The 15,773-nt window shown below is 33.0% G+C and overlaps 1 protein-coding gene across 1 annotated transcript in view; it reads right to left on the bottom strand.

The window, feature by feature from the left end:
* Positions 1–15,773, bottom strand: part of LOC108362609 (neuronal acetylcholine receptor subunit alpha-7-like) — a gene marked incomplete at its 5' end in the record, with an annotated part of 77,384 nt that overhangs the window by 35,072 nt on the left and 26,539 nt on the right. Inside the window, 2 exons of the mRNA XM_017615657.1 lie at positions 8,245–8,354; positions 14,662–14,748. Of these exons, the coding sequence (XP_017471146.1) occupies positions 8,245–8,354; positions 14,662–14,748 (197 nt within the window). The remainder of the gene's footprint in view (positions 1–8,244; positions 8,355–14,661; positions 14,749–15,773) is intronic.

The following is a 15,773-nucleotide window of genomic DNA, read 5'->3' as shown; positions in this document are numbered from 1 at the left end:
GTTATAAATACACCTTCTATACTGCATCGAAGTGTATGGATGGAATTACCGCGACAAGAAGAGCAGTCTGAAGAAAAGTATAATCATAAGCACCTAACAGCCGAGACGCTCTGTCCGCATTTGTCCAGCTTAACTGTGAGGTCGATCTTCGGTCGCATATTCGGGCGCCAAGCTGCTGCCAATGCTCTTTGCATAACCCCCTACGATGAACATCGCGATACAAAAGGGAATTTCCGAACACGAAAAACAGGCCGATGAACGTTTATGGGCGGAATACATTGCGGCAATCGACACAGCATCAATCCGAACTATAAAACTCCGCGGAGGGAAAAGTCCTTTCTTCAGATCAGAATGGTTCGGAAGCAGAAGGGTTTCCGATGCAATTCATCGAGACTATTAATATCTGGACAACGAGAGAGTGCATTGAAGACGATGACGTGACGAAAATTCAAATTCAATGCAGCAACCGCACCCACCCGTGCAAAGAAGAGCTGGAAGTACAAACACCAGAAATAAAAGATAGCTCGCTGCAACATGGAGAAGCTGGCATCGCCGGCCCCTTTTTATACACCAAGCGAAAATATGCTTTCTGCTAGGAATGGGTAAATTCGATATTCGAAGCTTCGAGATTCGAACTTTTATCGAATTTTTACTCCAAAATGGTAAATTTTTGAAATCGAACCTTGTGGTGCTAAAATTCGAATAAAATCGAACCGTCCTAATTTGCAAAAAAGTAACTCTGCAACTTTCTTCTTTCCGACTAAATCTGGCATCACTGTGTGTGGTACCATACTTGGTTTAGGGATGCAAGTCAATAAAATACATCAAAAGTGAAGAAAATAAGCCTTTTCTTGCACAGGAACTTACTCGATCAAATAGCCTAAAACACAAAACAAAATACATCGACATTTTTTCGATCTGATGCAACAACATATTGCATCAATGCATCGTATTTGAAAATCGTTAGTTTCGATGCAGCGATTGAATTAAGAATACACAAGAAAATGGAACAATTGAACACCAATAAATGTGGTGACGTGCAATAATGTCAATGGCATTAATACCCAGGCCAAAAGTGAAATAATGTCAATAGACATTAAGTCACTTTGGAATTTATTCAACCTATAAAAGTGAAATACATACATGCACGGTCAAAAATCTGGGTTTAATTTTTAAACCGCGCTGGGACTACTGCCTTTTTTAATCTTTTATAGTCTACTTTTTAAACCAGTCAATAGTTTTAAGCAATTTTTAATATATTCTGGTTTAAATTTTAGTCCAAAAAGTTCGTCGTTTAAAAATCAAACCAAAATGTTTTAATTCGAGTTTCTAGGTTTCATATATAGAAAATTTTGTTTAAAATTTAAACCGAAATAGAAAATGTTTGCACACAGCGAAATGCGGTGTTGATTCAAACTCAACATATGAAAGCACATTTACATACATGCGTGGCTGTAGCTGAGTGTGCAAAGATGCTTCATACAATTGGTAGCACCAAGGCTGTCCGGGTTCAATGACCATCGGACGGAGCATGAAATTAATTTTTTATTTTTTATTTTTAATTATGAAAATGTTTGGGTTTAAAATTTAAACCGAACTGTTTAAGTTCTAAACCCAACATATGTATGTGCTCTCTTTTTTTTTTAAACTTGGAAAGTTTGTATTTGAAACTGAATTTAGTTTGGTCATACATGTAGTCCAAAAAGTTTAAAATTAAAACCGAAATTTTTAGCCGTGTATGTAATGTTATAAAAGTAAATTTTGTTATTTAGACTTAAATTCACAAAACGAAAGTGTGTTTATGTCATCGAAAATATAGTGCCTGTGTATGAATATCAGTGACATTGTTTCCATTGCCATTATGGCACGTCACCATAAATGTTTAAGTTCTAACTCATAGTGAAATGTATTTATTGATTTAAGTAGTTAGACATCCCAGCCATACAACTAAATTCATAAAAAATAAATAAGATTTCAGATGCCTTATGATATTAAAACTTTATCTAACGCAAGGCATATTAAACATGTAGCAGCAGGTTTTCATTATGTCAAAATTACTGACATTAAAAAATGCCTTAACAGCTGTGTCAAATACATCGCAGTCCTTGTAGAAATGTCGTCAAATTTTGGTGTCAGGTGATTGGCATTCCGTTTTTCATCACTGATGTCAAATGTGAAGTGAAATTTTTGGCATAAGTTGAAAATATCAGCCGTTTAGCTATGGAAAAACCAAACCCAAAATGTTTAAAAAGAAAAGTCATACGTTGTCGTTAAATGTAAGCCTTTTTTATTCGTTGTATAAGTATAAACATACATACGTATGATTGTATATGTATGTAACGTGAAGTATGTAGAAATGTCTTTTGTTTTTGTAAGCAATAATAAATAAATAAAATCACTTTATACGTCCCAAAATATTAGTTTCAATATACTACATTTGCTAAATTTTTGGATTTTTTGATATATTTTTTTTTTGTGATATTTATTTGAAAAAAAAAATACATATGTATTTGTATTTATTTTTAGTTGTGAAGCTGAATCAGTTTTTCGATTTGTTTTATCATTCTTACAAACAAACTTTTAAATTTTCAGAATTTTTTTTTTCAAAATTCGAAAAAGTTCGAATTAAATCGAATTTGCAACACCAAATTTCGAAATGTTGGGCAACGTTCGAAATTCGGAACGAATCGAATTTCAACCTCACCACTACCCATCCCTAGCTGAAACATCATTTTAGCCAACCCAAAAGAATAAAAAACCCCAAAATTGATAGCTTATTTTGGGATTTATGGGCACGAAATGGGGACCAAATATCACTATGCGCGATGGTCACGTTAGACATGATGGAAATGCCCATAACCCCTTCCGTGGATTTGTCGAATATAATCGACATTTCATATGGCTGCCACTAAAATGCGACTAATTAGCTCCCTTTTCACCTTTTCATTTTGTATTTATCCTATTTGTTTTGGAAAGCTTTCTGTTTAGTAGCATTCAAGAAATTAGTTGTAACATAATTAGTTTTTTTTTTAAGTTTTAGTATTGTGACTACCCCACAGGTAAAAACTCGTAGCTCTAAAACTCAGAGTATATGTATAAGTGTGATAACCAGAATAACTCCTTAAAATGAAAACCAATATATATATTTTTTTGTATAATTCACTGAAACGGTATGAAAATAAAGCAGGACTTAGCTTAGTAGTTTTTAATTTTTTATTTGTGGCTTTAACATTTTTAAGAAATTCGAGGTGCCCTGTCAAATTATCTATCCACAAAAACAAAAAAATGTTCTCACCTTCAAGGGGTTGACTTTTCCTGATATACAAACTTTTAGATTGTTAGCTTACCGTAAAATTTTTTTCGACACTGAAAGGGACATACAATGGCCCTTAGCAAAAAAATGTTTTTTCGTCAAATTGCCCACCCACCACCCATATCAAGTGGGTGAACATATCATGAAAACCACTCGCCGATCTCCACAAAAATTGGTATACACATTCCGTTTAGCCTGCTTAAGCCCCGTCAAAATCCCCTAAATCCCCTTAAAGTGTGCGTGGCTTTTTCCGACTTAAAAAATTTTCCATATGGTGCTTGAGACGGTCAAGAACAAAAAATCTTTATGTTCGCCACTGATTTAAACCAACAGATGAACTTTACACTAAAAATCAGGCCTTCGGAGCGGAGTGGCGTAAAGGGGAAAGGAGCTAAGGAGCAAAGGATTTTGGCTGAGCGTAGCTGGAGAAGAAAGCTACAAAATTTCATTCGCTTCTTAGCTCCTTAAAGAAAATTAAATTTACTTTGTTTTGCAACTGAAAACAACCATGTTAAATAAAATGTCATTATATTTTTAATTGACAATACTGTTCATTTACACAATACCCAGCAGTCAGGGATAATTGCCATGTCAATAGGAAAGGCGAGGAAAAAACAACGACTTCCCAGCTAGCAGGGAAACGTATGTAAATTTTGAAGACAGTAAGAAAAATTTCAGAAAAACAGCCACAAAACGTATCTATTTCAAAACAATTTTCGGTTCTTGTCTGTACATACGTTTCTGCCACACACTTTAGTCGAAAAGCGGATCGTCAAAGTATCCGAAAATGGAATCGGTAAACTGACAAAAATCAGCATTTCATCCACTTGGTTTTTACTTTTTCGGATCCATTTTTGGATTGGGGATTATCCTACCTGTTCATACATATCAATGTTCTGCATCAAAAAGATTAAAAAAAAAAAATGTCAGCTAATTCTTTGGCTGTTAGGGTTCGACATGTATTAATAGCGCTCTTACACGATATGTATTTGTCTATATAAATGCCACTTTTCTGATACGTTCCAATATATGTATGGTACATACGNTTTACACAATACCCAGCAGTCAGGGATAATTGCCATGTCAATAGGAAAGGCGAGGAAAAAACAACGACTTCCCAGCTAGCAGGGAAACGTATGTAAATTTTGAAGACAGTAAGAAAAATTTCAGAAAAACAGCCACAAAACGTATCTATTTCAAAACAATTTTCGGTTCTTGTCTGTACATACGTTTCTGCCACACACTTTAGTCGAAAAGCGGATCGTCAAAGTATCCGAAAATGGAATCGGTAAACTGACAAAAATCAGCATTTCATCCACTTGGTTTTTACTTTTTCGGATCCATTTTTGGATTGGGGATTATCCTACCTGTTCATACATATCAATGTTCTGCATCAAAAAGATTAAAAAAAAAAATGTCAGCTAATTCTTTGGCTGTTAGGGTTCGACATGTATTAATAGCGCTCTTACACGATATGTATTTGTCTATATAAATGCGACTTTTCTGATACGTTCCAATATATGTATGGTACATACGAGTAGATAAAAAAGGTAGCATTTTAATACATATGCAAATAAATATCGCGTAAGAGCGCTGTAAGTTATTAAATAAATAAGAAAGTTTTTTTTTATTAACTTAAACTTATTATTAACTTATCGATTTTCATTGTTAGTAGCTAAAATTTTTTAGCAAATGAATTGGCTGTAATACAAATGAAACTAATTGTAAAATAGGTGTTAGTATTTACAAGCTTTTACTTAACTTAACTTGCTCTGTATGTATGTATATTTGTTAGGGGGCAAATTTTGCAATAAATTTTTGACCAACTTCCCAATGACCTAGAGACTTGACACTTCACAGTTGGCTCAGAACCCGATGATAATGCAATACGGAAGATAAGTTAATCCGATAGGTGACGCAGAAGTCGACATAGTTGAAAACCCCTTATTTATAGTCCGATTTGGTTCATATTTGGAGCGTATATTAACTACATGAAAAGAAATAACTCCACTAAAGATTTTGTCGATAGGTGGCGCACGAGTCGATATATTTGTTAAATAAGTATTTATGGTTTCGATTTCGTTCATATTTAGAAGGCTTGCTTTAAAAATATTTGTTTGTACAATTAAATTATTAAATTTTTTCCTTGTTAAAGTTTAAATTTTTCATACAAGAAATGAAAATACATTGCGAAAATTATGTGATCTAGAAAAACGGTATACATAATCTACGATCCTACATATTTAGTTTACATGCTTCGGCGGCTTACATTTTGCCTACAGTGTAATTAAGCTTTATGTTGCTTGAGCTGGTTCCATATGCCCATAAATCGAAAACAGGTCGATGAAGGGAAAAAATAGGCACACAGTCATATTTTTGAAAAACTTATACTAATTTCATTAGATGTAATTCGGATATGCATTTTGAGGGCATAAATAAATTAGTAGTTTAATTATAGATTATAGTAAATTTATAATAGTATTTACATAATTAAATAAAAAACGTTTCGCATAAACAATTACTAGTAAATATGTATGTATGCGGATAGCCTAATTACAAAAAAAGGACTACTCATATTAACTAGTAAGAAGCACGAAAAGTACAAGCAGAGTATGTATGCGTGTATGTGTGAACATAAGTCAGCGCGCCTAGAATTATGCTTGCGTTATACAAACATCAACTACAAGCACGGTGAACTTATAAATAAATAAAATAGTTTGGTGTTATTAACTACTATGCATGTAAATGTATGTATATTTATTAGCAGTTTAAAACCATTAGTGGCTAAAAAAAAATCTATGCCGTGTAAAAAACGGATTATAGTTTTATCGTAACACTACAGTGGCGATGTTGCTGGCTCTGTGTTGCACTGGGCGCGCACACCCACCAAAGAGAGTGTGCGCACACACACATACACTACTAGCGGCGACACACAAATATGGGTTTGTAATTTTACGCAACTGTAAATTTATTTTTTATTTTTTTGTTTGTTCTTTTTTTCACTGAAAGGGGCCCAACATCAACATTACGATATTTTTCATTACATAAATTACATTTATAGTAGGCAGTGGACGTTTAACGACAACACATAAAAAATACACACACAAAATAGCGAGCGATTTTTTTGCATTAGGTACTTATTTGCTTTTGATTCTTTTTTTTTCGTTGATGACAGCTATGAAAATTTGTTTCTTCATCTTGTTTTTCTTCTTTTCTTTGGGTACACTAAATGTGTATATGTATGTATGTCTAACAACAATACAAACAAATATAATGGCAGGAGGCAGAGATACATAAAAAAAAATATTATATGAAATGATGAAATTAAATTAAAGAAAATGAAGGACATTTTAAAAAGTGGAAGGAGAAGTTAAGTAAGCTAGACTGCTGAATAGAAGTGGCTTCGAATATGATGGTGAAATTTGCTGCGGCGCGCTTAAAAGTATGCAGAGCAATACAGGCATGATTGAGGTTTTTAGTGCAAAATATTTGTAAAATTATTTTCTTGGGTCTCCTTGACTATGCGAGAATTTTGGAAACTTAAGGGTTTTCTGTATGTCAGAATAGAATAATTTTTATATTTCATAAATACCTAATTGGGCCCGAGGGCACATTAAGAGCGAAATATGAAAGAGGGAACTTAAATGGCATTTGATGAACAAGCGAAAGTTTTAGAGCACAGTCGCCTAGGTGTCAGTCCAGATAATTATTATCCAATAATATTTATTTTTCTGAGTATAAAGCACTAAACGAGTTCCTACTTTGGGCATATGCTCGCGGAAAAGGCAATAATGACTTATGGCGAATGAATTTCGTGCCTCAGATATGATGTGTGGGGAGTTGGCATACGGTATGATGCAAAACTAAAAAAGAAAATTTCCTTTTTGGTCGTTGTTCTGAGTAGCTAGATTTAATTTTTATTTTAGTTTTTTTCAAAAATTTAACTTTTTCGACTTTTTCGAAAAACGTGTTTTTTTTCGGCGTAATTTTGCAGAACTTTTTGTTTCCTTTTCAGGAACTCTAGAACTATTGAAGAGCTACTCAGAACAGATTTAATTTTTTCTTTTTTCAAAATTTTAACATTTTAGACGTTTTCGAAAAACATGTCTTTTTCGGCTTAATTTTGCAGATTTTTTTTCCATTTCAGGAACTCTAGAACTATTGAAAAGCTGCTCAGAACAATTTTGTATTTGTTTTTTTGCCACATGTCGTATGCTGCGTGAATCTGGCATACACAATTTTCGAAGCAATTTTTTGTTGTCAAAATATCCATAACTTTTTTTTTTTTTTTCAAGAACTGTAGGACTATTGAAAAGCTACTCAGAACAGCTTTTATTTTGTCTTTTTGCATCATACCGTATGCCAACTTCACAGACATTCAGATATGTGAGTGATTAATATGGCATACTTTTCGGAGCAAAAAGATCTGCCCGCTCAAAATGATTATGCGTATAGAAAAATTTGCTCAAAACTCTTTAATTTGAAACACATTTGTGTACAAGAACAACACGTAAGAACAAGTTGATAACAAATAAATAAAAAAAAAATTTCAAAATAATTATAGAAAATGACTAGGAGCACAACCATAAAAAGCAAACTGAAATTGAAACACAGTATAACACAAAATACGAGCATACATTTAGGCGTAAACACAAAAAGTAGGCGAAAAGTATACTATATACGCATAAATTTGCATACTTTTGGGCGTTTACGCGTCTACTTAACATACAAAAATATTTTCGTTTTTTTTTTGTTGACTGTATCAGTTGGATCCCTATTACCATTTTTTTTATAACACTTTCGTGTGACTGATTGATTGATTGATTAAATGAATGAATGTTGCTTGTACTTGTACTTGTAGTAGTAGTAGTAGTAGTAGTAGTAGTAGTAGTAGTAGTAGTTTTTGCTGTTGTTGCATTAACAAAACTTACCCATTCGGACATTTCGTGCGTATCAGCATTTCGATGATGATAATTTAATATTAAAATCGTTGACACAACGGATGAAGCTACCATAAACATTATGCAATTGAAATATGTACCTGTTGGTTGGTTGGGCGTGTGAGTTTCATATTTTTTCGCAATTTTTTATTTTTTATTTTTTTTGGTTTTTGTTTATGACAATTTGGTTTTAATGAAAGGTAAATTATTTGTAGTTGTATTGGTTTGATAAGTGCAGCGTAAAGGATTAGAGAATTCGAAATTAGTTTTTTTGTTTTTTTTCGAAAACCGAATTCAAAAAGAAAATTAAACATTTTTGAAATTTCACAAAGAAAATGTAATTAAAGGAATATATAGGCGCGCAGAAAAAAATTTAATTCAGTTATTTGCATTTATTTTTTAAAAAGGAAAAAGAGCGTATTTCAAGGCGAAGTTGTATTTTACAGTGTCACCAAAAAAGTTGGCGTAACAAATGCAGATTTTTTTTTTTTTTTAAATTAATATTGCGGTATATAGTGTTTAGTTTTCATTATTATTTAACNTGTATTTTACAGTGTCACCAAAAAAGTTGGCGTAACAAATGCAGATTTTTATTTTTTTTTAAATTAATATTGCGGTATATAGTGTTTAGTTTTCATTATTATTTATAAGTGGCGTAACAGTGACATTCAGTGGTTGTATTTTGTTATGGCAGTTGTGTAGTGGTCACGAGGTTTAGTTTTATGTTTTTGTTTAGCGAAGAAATGTAATAGAAAGAAGAATAAAGAAAAAGTATATACAAAAATTTTACATTAGTAGAGCAAATGCCTGTTTTGATTTTTGAGAATAAATATTCAACTTTTACTTTTTCAACAAATTTCAACACGAATTTTGCGTAAAATATGTATGATAAATAGGTCTATGTAGGTAAGTGTGGTATGAGAATGAATATACATTTTTTTAAGCACAATTTTGTAATTGTCTTTAATCTAAGAATTAATAATTCACCTAAGAAGTATTTATATAAAAGTGGAAAGATGTTTTTTTGAAATTTGTATTGTACAGATGTTAAATTTTATAAGAGAGTAAGGCAGTATGATATATAGAGTGGAGCGAGCTGCAAATTTAAGACTCATACATAAGTAACTAGTAAAATTTATTTTGTAAACAATTTCAAGAACAACAATTTCAACATTTGTGGTTTTAATGGAAATATATTAAAAAAATATTTATTATAAGTTTATTATTTAATTTCCCTTCTGTTTTTTTTTCGTAAATTTGGATATGTTGGCATTTAAGTTTTTTAATGTAGGGTTATTTTATTGTTATCCTGCTACCCGCTGAACACATTGAATTTTAATTCAAAGCATTTATGTGGCGAAAAATATGTATATTTTCTAAAATCGTAAACTTCAAAGGAGGATATCTTCGATACAAAAAAAAATTAATAAATAAAAAAAATCAGAATAAACGAGAAGGAAAGATTCAATTGTCGCATCGAGCTGTATAAATGCGAATATAACAAAATTCTTTCCACTCACATCGCACCAAGGGCCGAATGTGAGAAGGGTAGTCTCTGTAGTAGAGGTCCAATAAACATCTTCGCAGACGGATCGAAGCTGAACGTGAGAGTTGGAGGAGGTGTCTACTGTCAAGCAGAGGTGGTATGCACCAATGTTTTGCCGACTAAGAGGCACACGCTGTAATCGCTAATGGTACGATAAAAACTGGTGGGGAAATGCTTGACCTCTTCCTCAACCACCTAGGAAGCCTTTCAAATCCAGCTAATTTCATTGACACTCCCGAAAAGGGGAGTGGAAATCAGCTGCCCGCGGAATATTGTTTTAACCACCCAGCACTTAGCAGCACTCTTAGTGTAGTATAGAGAACCTGTACAATGAATTTGTATAATGTGGTAACACAATAGACAATCTAAATAATGTCTAAGTGAGACCCCACTGTGGGATCTGCCGCAATAACTTAACCTAACCTAGCCACAACCTTAGTTTTTTTTGTATGGTTAGGTTTGAGTATCTCGAGAATCTGAGGTAATCGAGCAATTCTAAGGCCGGAAGAGTACAAACTGGTCTCGGGTTATGTAATATTTTAACCTATGTTATCAACACCAGCTGTGCAGCCTTTGAAGTATAGCTTTTGAGCCGAGATATATGACAACTAAAAAATGAGCTTTAATTTTTACCGAATTCAGACTTTTTTTTAAAATTCGCTCCATTTTTTCTGGGTTGAAAAAAAAAAATTTATATCTTAATTAACCCCATAGATAAGTCTTAACTAAAGCCAATCTACAATAATAACTCAAATTATTTCCGACACATTAAAATTCGCGAATTTGTTCAAAAGATCTTTGCCAATTACCGCTAAAAATTCAAAGTTTTGGTTCTTAGCGCAATATCCCTGTTCCATTCTTTAAGAATCTACAAGAAAATATAGGCATTAAATTTTTTAGTATAGTTTAGTTTCTATAATTCAACCTTTGTAAAGTCTAACTATAACCCTTTCCGAAACCTTTGAGCCTCTTTTGGTTTATGTAATTCAAGAGTTTATTCGTATTAATGACAGATTTAAAGTGATGCGAAAATATTTATCACCACATTTTTAAAACACAAAACCGTCAAGGTTTTTATGCGATATTTTTTATTCAGAAACTGGAAATAGAGNAAAAAAAAAAAAAATTTTTAAAACACAAAACCGTCAAGGTGTTTATGCGAAATTTTTTATTCAGAAACTGGAAATAGAGGAAAGAGCTAATCTTGAAGAAACAACCAAGCAAGCGGCGCATTAAACTAAGAGCATAAATAAAATGATTGCTCACGGAGCGCTTACTGCTGTTTTATTGAGTTGATCAACGATTAAAACTACTGAGTAATGAAAGGTCCCCCAAGATATGCGGGTAGAACCAGCAATGGTGCAATGTGGAGTTGCATTGAAATCGGGTCCCGGACCATAGTTATTATGGGCCTCGAGCCTTTAGTTAGTATGTTCACACCACACTGCCAATTGGTACTAAAGTGTTTGCATTTCATGCCCTGATAAAGGCATTTGAATTGATTCGTTGTGCTTAGGAGCATCGCGATGTTAAGTCAATTTAGCAGGTAGTCACGTTAAGCACCGACACATCTGAGTAAGGAAAGTTAGATGAGCAAAAGAGACCAGTGTCGCCATTTTGGTGCTTTTGGAGCTAGATTGAGCTCTTTATTTTTATCTTTAGCTCCGAAAATTGGGCTTTAGCTCCTAGGTCTTTTTTTTGGCCCTTTTGAAAATGATCTAAAACCTTTTTAGCTCCAGAAACTTTTAGTTGTATTTGATTATATATCAAAATTAAAAATCATTAATTTCATTTTACAAGTGTTGAACAAAACTTATTTAACTTTAGTGATCTCAGGTAATTTCCGATACCTTCATGCTACTCTCTTTCGATTAATACCAATGGATCACAAATTTTAATTTTGATTTTGTACTCACGCCACTATCCAATTTTGTAGAAGCGCTCCCTTATTCCGAAAATCAAGTTATTTTTTTTGTGTGGATACGTTTTCGATATATTACCGTTATTCGGCTTAAAAAAAAGAGTGGTTCCATATAAAGAGGTCTTATGAACCCAATAAATAATCGTAATATGAGATACGGCAAATGTAATAAAATTAGATTCTCCATAAACCGTATATACATACATCACTTTTCGATAGCCCTGATAGTTTCTGAGAAATTAATTAACCATTTCTGACACTTCCTGTTTTCCATGTAAACACTCTACCTACTCAGATGAACGTGGCGTATGTAGTAACCCTGTTTTATTTTATTCTTTTATTCAATTAGTTCACAAGATATGCATAGTACGTGATTAAGTGAAATCACAATTTTTTAAAGCTGTATAACGGTAAATTGCAAATAACTCGAAAAGGTAACCATAGAAAAAAAATTATCTCGATTTTCAGAATCACCGAGCAATTCTACATAGGAATTGGATAGCGACCTCCATAGAACATTTTTGCTGTAAACCAGTGTACTTAGAAAAGTCGCATTCCTAATGCAATTGTCGCACAAGCAAATGGAAAACGGGCAAGTATAATTCCAGCTCCGATAAGCTCAAACGGTGTTTTCTCTCTCAGGCGGGAACGGTAGAAAAAAAAAAATCCAAAACTTAGCGTATTTTGTTTTTCCATTACTAATTTTACTTTTAAGGTGAGAAGTAAATCCACCTTTTCATAAAAATTGTCCGAAATTATGACTCTTGACCCGAGTTTTTAAGCGCTCTTTTTTTAGATGTAATTTTTTGAGTATCATGGGAGCGAGAGCAATGTTGCCATACAGACATGTATTCTTGCTACCGAAATCCCTACCAAATGACTTCGACACCCACCAATTAAAGGACTTCGTTAGGGATTTGACCGGCCAACGGTATGCAACCTAAATAAAAGGCGTCGATATTTAATTACTTCCTTTGTTACATACCAAAATGTTATTGGCTCACTTTATGCGCAGTTTAAATCCATCATTTTATCCTACATTTGACGGATATGACAGTAACGCCTTCAATATACTATAGCCGTTATCGATTCGCCAATAGTTAGCGAGTGGCGAAACGAACGAATTCAATGAGGTTCACCCAAACTCGCTATCATCCATAGTCGCTAGCTAACTTTTTTTTGATGGCTTCACATGCGAAATGTTTCACTAAGCGAGCGGAAATCAAACATAACCAGCAGAAAAGTGAAGGCGGCTTATGTTTCGCAGGCGGTTAGAATGTGAAAAGAGGCATTGGGGTAAAAAGACGCGAAATACTTAGCCAATTTGATACGTCATCGCCTTTGTACAAGTTTAAAGTTGATGTAATTTGTAATGCACATATCGTTACTTTAATATAGCAAATGCAGTTTTAAATGAAAGTCGATATATTATAATGTTTGGTAGACCGGAAGTAAGTTAAACAGACAGCTTTCAAACTTAAATGCCAACAATTTTCTAGCCAATTTCATTGCCATTTGACAAATAATTTTACTTGCTAATTTTATTTTTATTAATATTTAGTTTAAAAACATACTATAGATATGTATGTGTAAATATACATAGGTATATAAATTTTATTAATAGGTAGGTTTAAAAATACACATCTATATTAATTTTAAATTCAAATATATTTGTAGTAGTTATAAGAAAACGTGCAAAAAATTGCAAAATGTGCTGTTCTGCGATGAAACCGATTAAAAAAGATGGGAAAGCAAAAAGTGGATGCAAGTGGATAATGAATATGTTTCTTTATTAATTTTTTATATATTTTTTTTTATGTGAAAGAGAGAAAAAAAAACAGAAAACATTTCCAAACTAAAATTGTTAGCCTAATTTTTATTCGCTTTTTTTGCGCTATGAGTCAAAATTGATTAAACTGCATGAAAGTTTCTGAGTTTTTAACTGTGGCGGTGCATATATTAATTTACTGCTAAATATGAGTTAACACAAAAAAAGGCGCATATAATTGCAACGTATATGTATTATTTTGTAATTTTAAATCCTTCTTTAATTTTCAACAGCTGTATTGCGCGGCGCGAAGCAAGCTTAACTTGTTTTATTTTTTTTTTGTTTTTTGTGTGAATTCGTTTCACTTTTTTTGCGAGCGCTAAGCTTGAAACGGCCGCACAACTTAAAGTATTGCCCAGGCTGTTGTTGATTGTTTTTATTTGCTTGGAGTTTTAACTTTTTAACGTGTCAAAGTTTTAATATTATAAAATCATCGGTTATTTTTTTTTATATATATGTATGTATATATATATATATTTTTTGGTTGAAATGCTTGATTAGGCATGAATATATTTATTTAGTAGATATTAATGTGGCGCGCAGCGTAAAACGGCGCAACGCCTAACTGGAAACACACCAAACACGAAAATTATACAACGACAAAGCTACAGCGAGAACGACAGTTAACGGAGGATAGCAAATGCTATTTGTTTGCATGTGTGTGATTTGAGAGTATACCATATATGTATGTATGTAGAGATTCGAGTACCATGTGAGTTAAAATTGCTTATATAAGAGATTAGCATTAACACTGTACTGTTAAAGGTGTGGAAATGAGGTGTGAAATTAACTGGTATGGCAGGAGTTTTCAAAATATTTTTTTTTTTAATATTTAATTCTTTTTTTTTTGGAAATTTTTTTAGGTTTACTTTTGTGGCTTCTGCTAAAAATTTCTGTTAATATTCTACAGTTTCATGGTATGCAGTGTGCTTGAATTTACTTGAAAACCTCAAAGTGTAAATAAAATAATGTATAAGTTTCTATAGTGTTTTAAATAGATGTATGTAAATATTTTCTTCAAAACTAAAATTAGCTACATTCATTTCGCAGCAAATAAACATAGAAGAACACTCAGAATGCATGTAAAAGAATTGGAAAATAGTTTTCGCTTACCTAAGAGTGGCACGGCATCGGATGTGGCGGGCATTGTTTCAGCCACCATATTGAGGAAGACAGTGAGCGAGAGTAGAATAGTAACACCTGAAAAAATAAAATAAATATTGTTTTTTAAAAATGCTATAAAATATTGATAAATGGTTAAAAGAAAATTTATTCGCAAAAATATATTATGGATATATTGAAAATTGATACATATCTAGGGTGTAATATTTTAATGGTTTTTTATTTTATTTTATTTCTCAGACAATTGGTACTATTGGCTTTGGCCATCTTAGTCATGGAGCGATACTCAGTTGAACAACGCGTAAAAATTATGAGAATGGTCGTTCTGCAATACTACTCAGCCGTTTGTTGCAGAAATTCTAAGAAACTGGGTCGGTGAAAATCTGGTTCGTCGTCAGACATGGCTAAAACGAACACTTAAATCAAAGGTTAGCACCCTAGCTGGCTACTGATTAGGAAAGGCAGTTATCACCAACTGGCCTCATTACATCGGGAAAATATGCTAGCCTAAGTTTGAGTTAAAGGTTTCAGACTACAGACGCGATTGCGAGACTGGTACAGCTGTGCCGTTGTGCAGAACCTTCCCTGCTGCTTATCAAGGCTTCTATCTAACCCAGCCTAGTTGGGGCGTCCAACATTATTCGTCAGCTCAAGTGCCCTTAAAGCATTTGTAATGTCCACCACTACAACTAGCTTAAAATTAAGAAATCCAAAGTTTTATTCTTTACATTTTCCAAACAAATGTCTGTCAAAATATACTATCATTATTTCATTCGAACAAATCAAATACAATTTCCTGTTCTCGAAGCAACCCTACATGTAAAAATTTCTCGCATGCGATATTTGTATATATCCATACTACAATGGGTAGAAAAAGTACTTTTTCGGTCAAAACAGTAGTACCAACCATGACATTTTTACTGTATATTTGCCGAAGCCGAGAGTTCAAGACTGCTTTACGGAAAGTAGTTACTTCCTTTCCATTTCAACTGCAGACCAAGTAGGATCACTTCGAGGGTGTCTAAAATCCACCATTAAAATCTTGCAACATAACTGTAAGTAGTTTACTTAAATTTTTCCTGCTATCAATTCGATAGATTAGT

This window comes from Rhagoletis zephyria, unplaced genomic scaffold, assembly GCF_001687245.7.
Source record: "Rhagoletis zephyria isolate East Lansing unplaced genomic scaffold, Rhagoletis_zephyria_1.1 Rzeph_scaffold_01052, whole genome shotgun sequence".
Taxonomy (NCBI): Eukaryota; Metazoa; Arthropoda; class Insecta; order Diptera; family Tephritidae; genus Rhagoletis; species Rhagoletis zephyria.
The sequence above is the reverse complement of the archived record's forward strand: the minus strand, read 5'-3'. Positions and strand labels throughout refer to the sequence as shown.